Source organism: Balaenoptera physalus, assembly GCF_965194825.1.
Source record: "Balaenoptera physalus genome assembly, chromosome: 1".
NCBI classification, from domain to species: domain Eukaryota; kingdom Metazoa; phylum Chordata; class Mammalia; order Artiodactyla; family Balaenopteridae; genus Balaenoptera; species Balaenoptera physalus.
Window position 1 is genome coordinate 24,548,954 of NC_138882.1, and position 15,361 is coordinate 24,564,314.

Consider the following 15,361-nt stretch of genomic DNA (forward strand, 5'->3'; position numbering starts at 1 on the left):
GTAAGCGGGTCAGGCCTGGGGGAAAGAGACCACAGGTACCAGAAACTCAGGTACCAGAAACTCAGGGCTCAGGTGGGGAAGGGAGCCGGGTAAGTGACTAGCTCTAGGACAGTCCCCTAGGTGTCCTAACCGAGGGGGGCAGGAGGTTGATTGGGAGCAGAGGGGGAGTGGGGTGGGAGTGTGGGTGGGCGGACCCCATGGCAGAGTGTGGGTGGGGGACACTGGGCCCCGAAGGATGAGGGAGCGCCTGGCTTCCCTTGCTTCTGTCTCCCCCTCTCGCTCCCCCTGCTCTCTGTATGCCCCCCGCATTCCATCCGCCACCAATGAACCCTGCCTGGATCATCACACTTTGGTCCTTTCATTGGTGGATTTTCTAAGATGTGTATTGTTAAAAGATAAACTGAGACACATTAAACATTTTAAGTTATTTGAGCAAAAATCAATTCAAATTGGGCAGCATCCAATCTAGCAGAGGAGCTGTACAAAAGGGAAGACTTTTATAGAAGGGAGCAGGAACAGTTATACGAGGCCAAAAAGCAGGTTGGCTATGGCAAGGTCACTTTTAGGGAATGGCAGGGCTCTGCCAGGCAGATGACCTCACTAGCGCTGACTGGGTGTTTCCTGATGGACTGGTTTAAGATTCCATTTCTGGGAGAGCCGAAACCATAATTAAGTCTCGGATTGGTGACATAGGGCCTAGCATAAGTAACTCCATGTGGGGCTGTTGCCTTCCTTTTTTTCACAATATGTTACTCTGTTGTGATTTATTTATTTTTTGTTTTTGTTATGCCTCACTTTTTTTTTTTGGCTGCATTGGGTCTTAGTTGTGGCACACGGGATCTTCATTGAGGCATGCGGGATCTTTCGTTGAGGCACGCGGGCTCTTTGTCATGGTGCACAGGCTCTCTAGTTGTGGCATGCGGGTTTTCTCTTCTCTAGTTGTGGCTCACAGGCTCCAGGGTGCGTGGGCTCTGTAGTTGTGGCTCGTGGGTTCCAGAGCGCATGGGCCCTGTAGTTTGTGGCACGTGGGCTCTAGTTGAGGTGCGCACGAGCTCAGTAGTTGTGGCACGTGGGCTTAGTTGCCCCGCGGCATGTGGGATCTTAGTTCCCTGACCAGGGATCGAACCCGCGTCGCCTGCATTGGAAGGTGGATTCTTTACCACTGGACCACCAGGGAAGTCCCTATGCCTCACTTTTTATAAGTATTTGACTTATTTACTTGTCAGGTAGATGATACATTCACATAGTTCAAAATTCAAAAGGCACAAAAAAGGTATTCGGGGACAAACTCCCCCCATTCCCAGGCCCCAGCAACCCTGCTCCTGTCTGTAAAGGCAGACTCAGCTCTGTGTTCCAGCTGAAAGGTTTCAGCTCCGAGCTACACGACAAACATTTCCCTGCCAGCGGGTATATGGGTCCACCTGTCAGGAGCACCTCCAGTCCCAGCCGTGGAGGCAGGACTGTCTTGACTGTAGCAGGACTTGATGCCTTGTCCATCAAGAACCCAGTGCATGTTTGTGGAAGGAATGGGCAGACAGGGGATCAACATTATTTAATATTCAGCTACCACATATTAGGGGACTGCTGCATAGCATTAACATGTCTTATTTCTAATCCTTTCAAAACTCTGAGGTACATTTATGATCTTTATTTTACAGATAAGGGAACTGAGGCTCAGAACACTCAAGCACGCTCAGCTTATAAGTGGCTTTATTGGTTTTATACTGCTGGATAATAAATTACCCTAAAGCTCAGTGGCTTTGAAACAATGCACGTTTATTATCACTCACATTTTATGTGGCTCAGGAATTCAGGAGTAGCTTCATTCTGGCTCAGGATGTCTCATGAAATTAGAGTCAGGATGTCAGCCAGGGCCGCAGTCATCTGAAGGCTTGAGTGGGGCTGGTGGGTTTGCGTCCAAGCTGCTGACTCATGTGGCTGGCAAGTTAGTGCTGCTGCTGGTGGAAGGCCTCAGCTACCCGCACACGGGCCTCTCCAAAGCTGCTTCAGTGGCCTCACAATGTGCTGGCTGGCCTCCCCTAGAGCCAGTGATCTGGGGGCGGGGGGGTGTCACAGGGAAGCTGCAATGCTCTTTATGACCTCGTCTGGGAAGTCACATGTCACTTCCACCACATCCAATTCATTATAAGCAAGTTATTGGGTCAAGTCCAGCTCACACTCAAGGGGAGGGGATTTTGCTCCATCTTTGGAAGGGAGCTATGCCAAAGCACTTGTGAACACATTTTAAAACCATCACAGGGCTGATCCAGAATTGTAACTGTAGTCCCCAAAGCCCATTTTTTTCTCTCAACCCCTGGAGGTCCGTGAAGCTAAACTCTCAGAATGGGAAGCTCTCAGAATGTAAAGTCTTTGCCCTCAGGATGCCCCCATCTGGATGTGTTGTGAGGACAAGACCCCACAAGGCAACATGAGCTCTAGCTTGATGGGTGTGGATGGCAATTACAGCCAAGGCCAGTGGAGGGCAGGGCCAGAGTGGGTCTGAGGGCCTGGGTGAGGCTGGGAGAAACCAGCAACAGGAGGCTGGGCCTTGATAAGTTGGCTTGGAGGGAGCACAGGGGAGAATGAACCGGGAGGGACCGAGGCGGGATAGAGGCCTGGGGGCTAGTGGAGAGGGCCCCTGAGAGGGGGGAGAGCCCTCAGCAGGTGCGAGGGAGTGGAAAGCTGGGACACTGTTCACTGCCAACCCAGGGCTGGGGATGTCCCTCTTGTTGGAACATCATGACCTGCAGCTGCCTGGGCCCCACCATCAAGCTCCTCCTGACTCTCAAGGCACTAGTGTGCTGCTTGAGGCCCGTCTTGGGCCCAGACAGGATGGTGTCCCCGCTCCCCATTTCCTCTGGGTCCCATGGCTCTGCCTGCCCCAGTGAGGAGAGGTGCTGGTGGCCTTACGCACATCTCATCTCCCTGGAAGCATAGACACCCTCCCTTTCTTGGGCCTGGCAGGGCATCGACTCATCCTTCCCGTGTGTCCCAAAGCCCTCTCCCCTTCTGCTCCAGCTGGTCAGGGACCCCAAGCATTGGGAAATCTCTCCACACCGGGTCCACCTGACCCCCTCCACCATGTAGCTCCTGAGGACAGAACCCCGTCCCTGGGGGGAGGGCTCCTCTCTTGCCCTTTGGGTGGGGGGCAAATGCCAGCAGTATTCCAGATGACTTTTAGTGTTTGTAGAACTAGGTCAGAAGTGGGCGGGAGGAGGGAGTTCTCCCTCATCATATGGTCATTTCAGCAGGGGAATGTCGCTTCTTGGAGGAGTAGCATCAACTGTCTGCTAGAAGGTTCATTAAAGAAGCCCCTGACAATAACAGAGAGGAGGTGAAGAATAATGATGACAAATGTGGGTGAGCTGAACCGTGTGTCTTCTCGACGGTGCCAGCCCCACGCAAGTCTCCCCGCCTCTGGCGGCCTCTGTCTAGGCTCATCAGGTGATTAGAATTGCTGTGGGGGGCAGGAGGCCTGTGGTGTCTGTCTCCCCTCTGACCTTGGGCTGCTGCCCAGTGCATGGAGGAAGGGAGAAGAAGAGAGGGAGGAAAGGGAGTGGCAGGGGAGGGGAGACATCAGCTTTTTCTTAAAGCCCAGGAACCCTGGCTGCTGGGTGGGCTACTTTGGTGGGGAGGAGGCCGGGAGGAGGATGGGTAGCCCTTCCCACTGTGATAGGGAATTTTCCTGCGTGGGGGGGGTGTACTTCTAAGGAAGGAGATGAAGGGTCCAGATGAATTCTCCTGACTGATGGTTGACTACAGGGAGGTATGAGGAGCAGACCCTCATGGGATGGGGTAAGGCCCTGAAAGGAGGACACACAGCCACCAGAGGCAGAGCCGGGATATGGGGGGGCCTCCTGACTTGGGGGAGCTGGAGGACCCCTTTCTTTCGTCGTGGGATATCTGCCCCTGTCCTGGTCAGGAGTCCTCGGTGGTCCTTGGCATTCAGTCAATCAATTACCAATCACGCGGGCAGCACACGCTTGCATGTCTCCAGACAATAGGGAAGAGACTGATGAGGAGGCTTGGTGGGCTGGAGGAGCCCTGGAGGGTGAGGGAAGATGGAGGGAGACCAAGGGCCTTCGGGGAGGAGGGTCTGAGCTAATCTCCACCCCCAGAGCCTCAGGCTGTCTTTCTACTGTGGCCAGAGAAAGTTCTACAGGGACCTCTCACAGCTTTATGGCCAAGACTCATAGTGGAGGTATCCGACCAAGGTGCCCTTGGTCTCACTTTTCAGTTGAAGAAACTGAGTCTCAGAGAGGTTGAGTGACTTGCCCCAGGTCACACAGCTGGTAAGTGGTGAAGTCAGAGTTCTTCGCCTCAGTATCAGGAAGTAAGAAGCACTCTTCATGAATCCTATAAAAATATGTTTTAGGGGGACTTCCCTAGTGGTTCGGTGGTAAAAAATCTGCTTTCCAACGTGGGGTATGCGTGTTCGATCCCTGGTCGGGGAGCTAAGATCGCACGTGCTGCGGGGCAACTAAGCCCACGCACCACAACTACTGAGCTCACGTGCCTCAACTAGAGAGCCTGCATGACACAAACTACAGAGCCCACGCGCCCTGGAGCCCAGGCGCCACAACTAGAGAAAAGAAAACCCGCATACCACAGCTAGAGAGAAGCCTGAGCACCGCAACAAAGGGACCGTGCGCTGTAACAAGAAGGTCCCGCACGCCTCAGCAAAGATCCTGTGTGCTGAAGCCAAAAAAATAAGGAAAATAAATAAATAATACATATTTTAAGAAATATGTTTGGACTTCCCTGGTGGCGCAGTGGTTAAGAATCCACCTGCCAAGGCAGGGGACACGGGTTCGAGCCACGGTCCAGGAAGATCCCACATGCCACAGAGCAACTAAACCCGTGCGCGGGCTTCCCTGGTGGCGCAGTGGTTGAGAATCTGCCTGCTAATGCAGGGGACACGGGTTCGAGCCCTGGTCTGGGAAGATCCCACATGCCACGGAGCAACTAGGCCCGTGAGCCACAACTGCTGAGCCTGCGTGTCTGGAGCCTGTGCTCCGCAACAAGAGAGGCCGCAACAGTGAGAGGCCCGCGCACCGCGATGAAGAGTGGCCCCCACTTGCCGCAACTAGAGAAAGCCCTCTCACAGAAACGAAGACCCAACACAGCCAAAAATAAATAAATAAATAAATAAATAAATAAATAAAAACATGTCAATTCATTTAAAAAAAAAAAAAAAAAAAAACCCGTGCGCCACAACTATTGAGCCTGCGCTCTAGAGCCCGCGAGCCACAACTACTGAAGCCCACGCGCCTAGAGCCCGTGATCCACAAAAAGAGAAGCCACTGCAGTAAGTCCACGCACTGCAACGAAGAGCAGGCCCTGCTCGCCGCAACTAGAGAAAGCCCATGCACAGCAACAAAGTCCCAACACAGCCAAAAGTAAATAAATAAATTTATTAAAAAAAAAAAAAGAAATATATTTTAGGTCTCCACCCCCACCTCTACTGGAGAGCCTGATTCAAAATAGGTGTCAACAATAAAGATGTTAAAAATAATAATAATTAAAAAAAAAAAAAGGTGTCAGGAACTGTGTGCAGAACAAATAAGTGAAGAATAAATAGAAAACAATGACTGAAATCTGCTTACTGAGGTGCCTTCTGCACATGCTGCCCAAGGGATGGAGCCCATCGCTGCTGAATAGGCTCTAAGCCTGCCCCAGTTGCGGAGGAGGGGAGGGGGGCCGCTGTGGTCAGGGAGGCCCAGCGCTGCTGAGGTGGTGGGTGGTTTCCCTAAATGGGAAACCCTGACATTCATTGGCTCTGCCTCTGCTCAGCCAAGGGAGGTGAGCGCCTGTGTGTTCGCCTGGCTCTTTGGACTCGATGAAAAATTCACAAAGGTCAGAGGATTTAAAAGCAGCGAGTGAGCAGTGCTACCTGCTACTCATCGGTCTCTGCCCAGCACCAAATGGCCCAGGGAAGAAGAAGGCTTGTGTCACCTACTTGCCCAACGTTGGGTGGCTGGGTCTTTCCTTGCAGCAGGGTGGCCTGGGGCTGGTGGACCAACAGATGGTCCACACTTCACACGAAGTCCTGGAGCCCGAGATGCCTTCTCCTCCATCCACCAGCATCCAGAGAGATGCCCCGCTGAGTTCAGGAATTCTGTGGGTGGGAGTAGGGAATGGGTGGCTGTCCCCAAGCCAGAGTCCCCAAGAGGAGCACCCAGCCAGGGTGGGAGGCCCTGGTCAGCACACATGGGTTGACCGGCCAGTGAAGCTGCTCCCTGTGTGGTCTCTAGTTCTCTTCCAGCAGAGGCACGTGGAGCAGCCAGATAATCTGTCCTGGGGGTGAGGGGCGAGGAGGTGGGGTCAGGAGGGGAAACTGAGGCAGGAAGGGGCCCAGCTTTAGTATCCCCAGGCCAGGTGAGGCAGAATCCCAGCTACAGAGTGAGTGGGAAAGAACTGACCCTCAGCGGCAGGTCAGGGCACCTATCAGTTGAGCCCTGAGTCAGCTCCCCCATCACATGCCCGCCCTCGGCCCTGTATCTGTTATTACCAGGGAAGTATTTATTTTACAAAAGGATTGATTTTCAAGTCCCCTGGACTGTTATAGATATTCTATTTACAAGGAACACTTTCCTACAGCTTACTCATTGAGAGAAATCCCACTGCAAGCGATTTTGTAAGGGCAGGGATCCCTTTGTTAAGCTGATGCCAGATTTCCCTGTACGGAGTGTGCTCAAAGGAAGGGCTGCTCGGGACTGCCCAGGCTGGTAGCGAGTAGCGACAACATCGCAGCGCCGGGGGGTAGGTGCACCGGGGAATGAGAGGACCTGGCTCCCACTCTCACCCACTTTCGATTTTAAATACAGTAACGAGGCAGTTTGTACCACTTCGTCCGTGCTGCTCTGGGAAAGCCCACCCGCCGGGCCCCTCCCGGGTGGCCTCGGGGTGCCTCGCAACCGCGCCCCGCACGCGCAGGGGCAGTGCTCATTCTCCGTCCACAGGCGGAAAACCGAGTCCCCAGGAGGGCCAACACCTGCCCCGAGGTCACACGGCGACCCAGCTTGGTTCTCTGGTGGCCTCAGGAGGTTCGGGCCGGGACAGGGTCTGCACGATTATCCCCCAAGGCGCACACACCCACTCCAGGCCCTTCCCCGCCAGACCAGGCCGGTTGCCCTCCTCCAGCACGTCCCCGCTGCCCTGCGCAGGAGCGGGGTGGCCCTCCCGCCGCGGACCTCGGAGTCCCCCGGCCAGAGCCTGGGTCGCGCGCTCGGCCGGGTCTCGGCGGCCGGGGCGGGGGAGGACCAGGGGACGGCGCCGCGCGCCCTCTGGTGGCCGCCGCGGGCGGAAGCGGGAGCGCTGGTCCCCCGCGCCGCCGCCGCCGGGCGGGGGCGACAGCGGCCGAGGACCCCCCCGCATGAAGCGGCGTCCGGGCCTCGCGCCCGCTTCCCCTTTTCCACAAAAAGGAAGCACGTTTGGGGTAAAACCGAACTTCTGTAGAATCAATGAAATCGACAGGGACACCCGGTCTATAAAACGAGAGAGGCGCCCTGGCGCTCGGGACCCGTAGGGAGAAGCCAGGGGAAGCCGCGCCGAGCGGAAATGGTGGCTATTGTCGCGGCGGCGCGCGGTTCCGCTCCGGCCACCCGCTGAGGGGCGCGGCCGCGGGGCCCCCGGGCGGGGCGGGGGTCGAGAAGGACTCTCCCCGACCCCACCCCCATCCCGGCCTGGGCCCAGCCGGCTAGGCTGGCCCGTCGCGTCAGCCGCCCTTTGTCCGCCGCCGAGCCCCGCCCCTCCGCCCCTGCGACTCCGCCCGCCCGGTGCCCGCCGCCCCGCCCGCCTCGGCCCTCGCGGGTGAGAAAAGCAGGGGAATGTGATCGCCCGTCTCGGCCGCCGAGAAAACCTTCTCTAGGAGGGGAGGTGACTGGTTGCTCGTCACACGGCACGGCCAGGACCCGAACCCAGGTCTGCGGGGCCAGCGTGAGCCTCCCACAGACGTGGGAGCCGCACCCCTCCCGCCCCCGCGCCCTGTCCCTGGGGGGTCCAGGCCCGGAGGCGGGGAAGGGCCGTCCCAGTCGCTGTGCGGGAGGCAGTTTGCTGGCTAAATCCCCAGCACCCTCTGGTTTTTAAAAATCGCCTTTATTTGCAGAGCCCAGCCAGAGGCGCCGCTTCCTGGACTGTGAAATCAGAACAGGGAGAAGATGATTTGCTGCTGCTGCTGCTTCTGGGGGTTTGGTCCCAGCTCCTCGGTGCTGCCTTGAGAAGACAAGCACTTACTTGAGGGGCGGCTGCAGCCCAGGCAGGGGAGGGGAGGATTCAGCGAGTGCAGCGCTCGGGGCTTGCCTTGCAGTCCGGGGACAGAAGCTGGATAGACAGGGCTGTCCCGGGGAGCTGCGGAAGGTGGTGCGGAAGCCGGGCGCTGCTGGAAGATTCAGAGCGGGGGGAGATGGGGGACGAGTAGGCACGCGCCAGAACCTGGCACAGGGTAGGGGCTCAATAAATAAATGTCTAAGTGTCTGCTGCAGGATGGAGGTGGGACTTGAGCTGCGTGAACTCCGGCTGAGCAGAGAGGACTGGAAAGATCTGAGGGGACGGTTTTGAGCCTGGCAGCCCAGGGGCTTTGCCGGGCAGTGAGGAGCCAGCCGCCTGGAGGAGAGAGGCTCCAGGCTGTGTCTGGGTTGGAGAAGGTTGGCCGGGCGGGGATGAGTTTGAGGAGGGTCTGAGGGCTGGCAGAGGGTCTCAGAGGGTGGTGAGGGCACCTGGGAAGTGGCCCCTCTGAGTGCTGGAGCTCACTGCTTGTAAAAGTGACCGTTGACTTGGCAATACCCACAGAAGACACGCCGCCGGCAAATGTTTGCCCAGTCCGGCTGCTCGTCTCTCCAGCTCCTCCCTGGGGGGTGCTCAGTGGTGGTGGCCATGGCCCGCCTTTCCCGGTGAGGCCCTGCCAAGCCAGGAAAGGCCCAAGTGGGAGCTCACCAAGCCCTTCATGTCCCCATATATACCTTGAAACCCCAGCAAAGTCATCTCCTGTGGTTGTAGAAACTGCCTTTAGAATGGCACATTTGCTGACTCTAAACATCTGGGTCCTGATGCAACTTCTTGCTGCACCAGCTGCATGGACCACAGGTTAGCACATTTATCAGGGTCCCTCACACAGGTACCTGTGACACTTGAAAGGGACACCCAAAAGGAGTTACTGGGAGGGAACTAGGAGCTCAGCTCGAGGAGCTGCCTGGGAGTCAGGGGACCGGGGCTCAGAAAACAAAGAGGGACCAAGGGAGCCTAGTCAGCGACGCCACCACTGGGCTGCAGCGCTGCTGGACTCAGCCCCTGCTGCCATTACTCAGCTGTAGGCTCTGCTCCTGGCGGAGCTCCCTCTGCCCAAGCCTGGTCTGTGCTCTGCACCCCAGGAGAGGGGGAGGTGAGCGCTGGAGCCCTTCAGCCGCTAAGTGGGAGGAAAGGCCCTGCACAATGCGGATTGCCCCCACTGGGAAGGCGGTGTGGAAGCTGACAGCCCACCAAGTGTTCGCTGCTGAGAGCTGTGAAGGGTCTTCAACAGGAGCAGCCGGACCACATAAGCTTCTGAAGTTGCCCCCTGGCTGGGGATGATGTCGTGGCGAGGGACTGGGCAGCCACAGCCAGAGCACGGTTCCAGTTGCCAGGTGTGAGGCTGAGAAGGACATCCTGATGGGAGGGGGGCAGAGCCACTGGGGAGCCTGGAGGCCCAGGGAGGTGGAGGCTGGGAGTTGGATCAGAAGGTCACGGCTGTTCCTTTTGCGAGAGCAGCAGGGACTCAGATACTGGCAACAGAAGGTTTTTGTTTGTTTCTTTATTTACTTCTTAAAAACTGAAAAAGATGTACAGTAAAGGTGTGTAAAACGAAAGGCCTCCTTCACACTTCCCCATCCCCCCTTCACCAGGCCGTGTGTCCTGACCAGTCCTCCTATACATTTTCAAACTGATGTGTAAACCGTAGGTCAGGTTTGGGTTGGTCTCTTTTAGTAACTGGCATTGTGCTGTATATGTTAATCTGTGATGTGCTTGTTGAAGATGTTTCCAGTCCTGCATACTCCTTTTAGCCACTACATAACATTCCATAGAATCAGTGTTCATCTTTTTTTTTCTATTATAACCAGATGATTTTATTGAAAGTTACGGAAAACATAGCCAGTGAGTTGAAAGTGCCTTGCTTAAGATGCCACTGAGAGTCACCAGAAGATCCAGACCCATGCCCCAGTCCTCACACTACCTTGATGCTTTTTATAATTCTACCCCCTTAACAGCCATCCTAGGACGACATGCTCTGAAAGGAGTGACTTTCCCCCTTCCCTGTTTGGGTCATTTATTTCTTGCAGTTCTGTCCCACCTTTGAAAATGCTTTTTTGTTTTGTTTTGTTTTGTTTTTGGCTGCGCCATGCAGCTTATGGGATTTTATTTCCCCAACCAGGGATCGAACCCGGGCCCTCAGCAGTGAGAGCGAAGAGTCCTAACCGCTGGACTGCCAGGGAATTCCCCCACCTTTGAAAATGCTTCAATCCCTCTCAGGTTGAATCCCCATAAAATCCCCATGAGTTGGGAGGATGAAATATCAGTATTTTTGTTTTAAAATTAAAACAAGGTCTTGATCGGGAGTTCCCTGGTGGTCTAGTGGTTAGGATTCAGCGCTTTCACTGCCATGGCCTGGGTTCCATCCCTGGTCAGGGAACTGAGGTCCCAGAAGCCACGTGGTGGGGTTAAAACCCAAACCAAAAACCAAAGCAAAAACAAACAAGGTCTTGATCAAAGGGGTTCATTGGTTTTTCCAAAAGCATTTGGGAACGCCCTCCAGCACCTGCTGGACCACCTGCCAGCTGGCAGCACACTTCTCCAATCCTGAGTCTACCTGCACTGATGTCTTCGAAAGGTGGTTACCTTTTCTTCTAAATATTAAAAACAATTGGATGGGAAGCTAGAAAGGGAGAAGGAGATGAAAGTGGGAAGTTATGATGGAGAGAGCTATGAGCATTCTCATTCGGTTTTTCTATCACTCCCTAAGAAGGAAATTAAAAATCTGTGAACTTCCCATTACTGCAGCTGCAACAATAAATTCCTGATGGCTGCTGGATGAAAGGCACACCTGATTGGTTTCTCATTTCACCATTTCCCATTGCAGGCATAGTCTCTTACTTGTGCTAATCTCATTCAAAATATTTTCCCTTCCTATTTTACTTGTTTTGTTTTTGGTTTTTTTTTTTTTTTTTTGGCTGCACCACGTGGCTTATGGGATCTTTGTTCCCCAACCAGGGATTGATCCCTGGCCCACGGCAGTGAAAGTGCCGAGTCCTAACTACTGGACCGCTGGTGAATTCCCTCCCTTTTCTATTTTGAAAAGAAAGTCAGTTTTCTTCCTATTTTACTTTTCTCTCCATGAGGCAATTTCTGGAACAGGAGAAGGTGAGCCCTGATTGACAGGATGCCACTTTCTTGCCAGCTGCTAACCTTTCCCTCTGCCCCTCATATTTCTTTTTCCTACAGTGTTCACCGTCTCGACGGACATTTGGGTTGTTTCATTCTGCTCTAATTATGCACACTTTTGTGCACACGTTTGAGTGCAGGGCTGGGATTAGAAGGGGAGAGTCTCCGTGTGAATCCCTGCCCATCTCAGGGGAAAAAGTGTTGACTTGGCATCCAGCAGGCACCCCACTGCACGCTAAGCCACGTGGGAGAGCGGCTGGCCTGTGGATTTGGGACTCAAAAAAAGTCCAGAGGCACCCGTGTGGCCAGGTAGGTCGCTGGTTTTGCTTTTGGGCTACAGAAAGGTCTGTGGGCCAGGAGGGCCCAGACATGTCCACTAGATGGCGCCAAAGCCAGTAAGACGAGACCTGGGCTTCGGAAGCCCCAATCGCTGCAGGGGAAGTGGTTCCAGCGTCTGACCCCTTCGCCCCTAGAAGACAGGTGAAGATTCTCCTAAGGCACCAGCTGCCTCAAACACCTTGGAGGTTGCGCGGTGGGGAGGGGGCAGCCGTGAATGGTTGCACAGGTTAAGCCCTGCCCGGGGGCTCTGGCCAACACAGGGGCTGAAATTCAGGCTGTGGGACTGGCCGTGACAGCCCAGGGGAGGGGCTGCTTTCTTCTCATTCCTACAAGTTCAGAAAGCGCTTGCAGTGGCCGGGGGCGGGGCGGGGCGGGAGTTCCAGTAATACAGCCCCGTGTTCCATATTGCTAGTACCTGCAGAGGAACCCAGCTCCTGGAAAAAATATGGGATCGGATGGCAAAAGGATTCTCTCTGCTGGCCACTGAAGGTTCGAGATGGCTGTAGACAGTCCTGCCCCACGAAGGAGCTCACCGTCAAGTAGGAAATAGACACTGGACAAATTGCAATTTGTTATGGCACTGCTCTAATGGTCCATTTGGAATCAAATAGGATGATGTGAGGGAAGGTGCTCTGAAACACCTAAAGCCCTCCTCCGCGTGGGATAATTCGCCATTTGTCCAGAAAAGCTTCAAAGCAGCAGCAGCAGCAGCAATAGCAGAATCTCTCTCCCTCCTTCCCTCCCTCTTCTCTCTCCCACCCCCTCACTGTCCCTAAGTTCAGAGCCCACCCTGCTGCTCAGCCCCCCTAGCAGTGTCCAGGCTGCTCCACTCCCAGCATCTGAAGCTGCCCCAGGCTCCCAGGACTGGAGCTCAGGCCTGACTCTTTAAACAGTAAATGAATTTGCAGAGAAACATTAGCCTCCAGCCCCAGTTCCTAGCATACTGTAGGTGCTCGATGGACTTTGTAGAGTCGGAAGAAGGAAGCAGGGAGGAAGAATGGGCTCTGGCTGATCAGAGTTCCCTTCCTTTAGCTTTCTGTGCTGGGGCAGGAGACGAGGTGTGGCCGAGTGGGTTTTCTGACTGTGGATGAGCATCTCCCACCACACGGGGGTGACGTCACACCCTCCGCGGAGCATGGGGTCTGTTTCCTCCCCTGGAATCTGGGGAGCCTGTGACTGCTTCGGAAGTGATGTTCTCTGATGACAGACTTCCCATTTGGTTTTTTTGTTTTTTTAAAATTTTTACTATTTATTTATTGGTTGAGTTGGGTCTCTGTTGCTGCACGCGGGCTTTCTGTAGTTGCGGAGAGCGGGGACTACTCTTCATTGTGGTGCGCGGGCTTCTCATTGCGGTGGCTTCTCTTGCCGTGGAGCACGGGCTCTAGGTGCGTGGGCTTCAGTAGTTGTGGCACGTGGGCTTCAGTAGTTGTGGCTCGCGGGCTCTAGAGCGCAGGCTCAGTAGTTGTGGCGCACAGGCTTAGTTGTTCCGCGGCATGTGGGATCTTCCCGGACCAGGGCTTCAACCCATGTCTTCTGCATTGGCAGGTGGATTCTTAACCACTGTGCCACCAGGGAAGCCCAACAGACTTCCCATTTGTGTTCTCTCTTTTGGGACATGCCCCCTGGGATCCCTGATTGGCAGGTAAAAGGCCATCTACCCTGAAGCCACCAGGCTGGAGGGACCACGTGTAGCCAGAGATGCCAAGGGCCTCACTATTCCAGTCTCAGCACAGGAGCCAGACCTTTTTACTTTTTTTTTTTCTTTTCCTTCTATGGCTGCGCCGTGCAGCATGCGGGATCTTAGTTCCCCTACCAGGGATCGAACCTATGCCCCCTTGCAGTGGAAGCATGGAGTCTTAATCACTGGACCGCCAGGGAAGTCCCAGGAGCCAGACCTTCTGATGATGCAGCAAACCCCAGACGCTGAGCTGCCCAGCTAACACAGAGTGGATCAGAGATGGGCTGGCCCTGCCCAAGTTGCAGATTCATTAACAAAATAATATTGTTTTGGGTCACTCTATTCTGGGGGCGGTGTTGTTTCACAGCAACAGAAAATGAAACCCAAGACCTAAAGCTGGGGTGACCAACCATCCCGGTTTGCCAGGAACTGAGAGGTTTCTGGGACTCAAGACATTCAGTGCTGACACTGGGAGGGTCCCAGGCACACGGATAAAGCAGTGGTTCTCAAACTTTCGTGTGCATCAGAAACACCTAGGGATTTATTAAAACACAGATGGCTGGGCCCTACCCCTAGAATTTAGTGGGTCTAGAGTTGGGTCCAATAATTTGCACTTCTAACAAGTTCCCTGTTGCTGGTTGGAGCCCAAACTTCCAGAAGGACTGGCCTGAATGCAAGGCTGAGTTCAGGACCTGCAAATCCCAGTTTACTGCATGTCCCACTACTTCATCCTCTGTGCGATCCAGCAGTGTGGCAGGAAATGGAGGAGGCCAAGGTCCTCTGGGTGTCAACCAGGAGAAACCCACATCTTCCTGGCAGGGTGGCTGGGTGCTGTGGAAACAAGGCTAAGCCCAGAAGTGCCCAGGCTCCTTGGCACCTGCTTCCCAGAGGGAGCCTCAGCCCCTGGGGAGGAGCGAAGTGAACAAACAAACAGCAGGGAGCAGCCCTCGGCCAGGGAGGGTGCCTGCAGGTCCCCACCCCTCAGGAAGCAACCCAGAGCAACCTGAGGACAAGCTTCTGCAAAGGAAACCCCGCATCTCCCAGGGCCTTGAGTTTTGTAGCTAGAGGGGACCTTTGCCATCATTGGGCCAACCTCCTCTTTTTTTTTTTTTTTAAAGTTTTTCTAATTTTTTATTTTTTTTAACTTTTTGGGTTTATTTATTTATTTGTTTATTTATTTATTTATTTATTTATTTATGGCTGTGTTGGGTCTTCGTTTCTGCGCGAGGGCTTTCTCTAGTTGCGGCAAGTGGAGGCCACTCTTCATCGCGGTGCGCGGGCCTCTCATTATCGCGGCGTCTCTTGTTGCGGAGCACAGGCTCCAGACGCGCAGGCTCGGTAATTGTGGCTCACGGGCCCAGTTGCTCCGCGGCATGTGGGATCTTCCCAGACCAGGGCTCGAACCCGTGTCCCCTGCATTGGCAGGGAGACTCTCAACCATTGTGCCACCAGGGAAGCCCCAACCTCCTCTTTTAACTGGGCGGGGTGGGGGGAGCAGGGCAGCAGGCTGTGTGTTGACGTGACTTGCCAAGACCACCCGTCGAGGGCGAGGTGCAGTCAGAAGCTTGTCCCCTCCCAGCCAACCACCCGTCGAGGGCGAGGTGCAGTCAGAAGCTTGTCCCCTCCCAGCCAACCACCCGTCGAGGGCGAGGTGCAGTCAGAAGCTTGTCCCCTCCCAGCCAACCACCCGTCGAGGGCGAGGTGCAGTCAGAAGCTTGCCCCCTCCCAGCCACCTTCCTGGGTCGTGCTCCCTCCTGCCTCAGACTCTGGCCCCAGCTCAGCCTGGATGCCCACAGCTCCTCACCCGACTTGGTCCTACGCCGTGAACCCACCTCCCCCTCATGTGCCCCCCTCCACATCTTGAGCGTCTCAGTCCACATCAGCACCAGCCACCAGGAGCTGCAGGCCCGGGCAGAGGAAAGCTAGAAAGCG

General features: G+C 55.0%; 1 protein-coding gene across 5 annotated transcripts in view; it reads left to right on the top strand.

Annotated features, from left to right (window-relative positions):
- LOC309644252 (uncharacterized protein) overlaps positions 1-14,535 on the top strand; it is a 153,229-nt gene extending 138,694 nt beyond the window's left edge. The window contains exons 1-3 of one of the 5 annotated variants that reach the window (XM_082427921.1): positions 5,221-7,923; positions 8,108-12,290; positions 12,784-14,535. In XM_082427921.1, the coding sequence (XP_082284047.1) occupies positions 6,779-7,528 (750 nt within the window). In that variant the 5' untranslated portion in view covers positions 5,221-6,778 and the 3' untranslated portion in view covers positions 7,529-7,923; positions 8,108-12,290; positions 12,784-14,535. Of the gene's footprint in view, positions 1-5,220; positions 7,924-8,107 lie in introns of those variants that run through there. The other 4 variants (XM_082427920.1, XM_082427922.1, XM_082427919.1 and 1 more) reach the window with 4 other exon arrangements.
- The last annotated feature ends 826 nt before the right edge of the window (positions 14,536-15,361 follow it).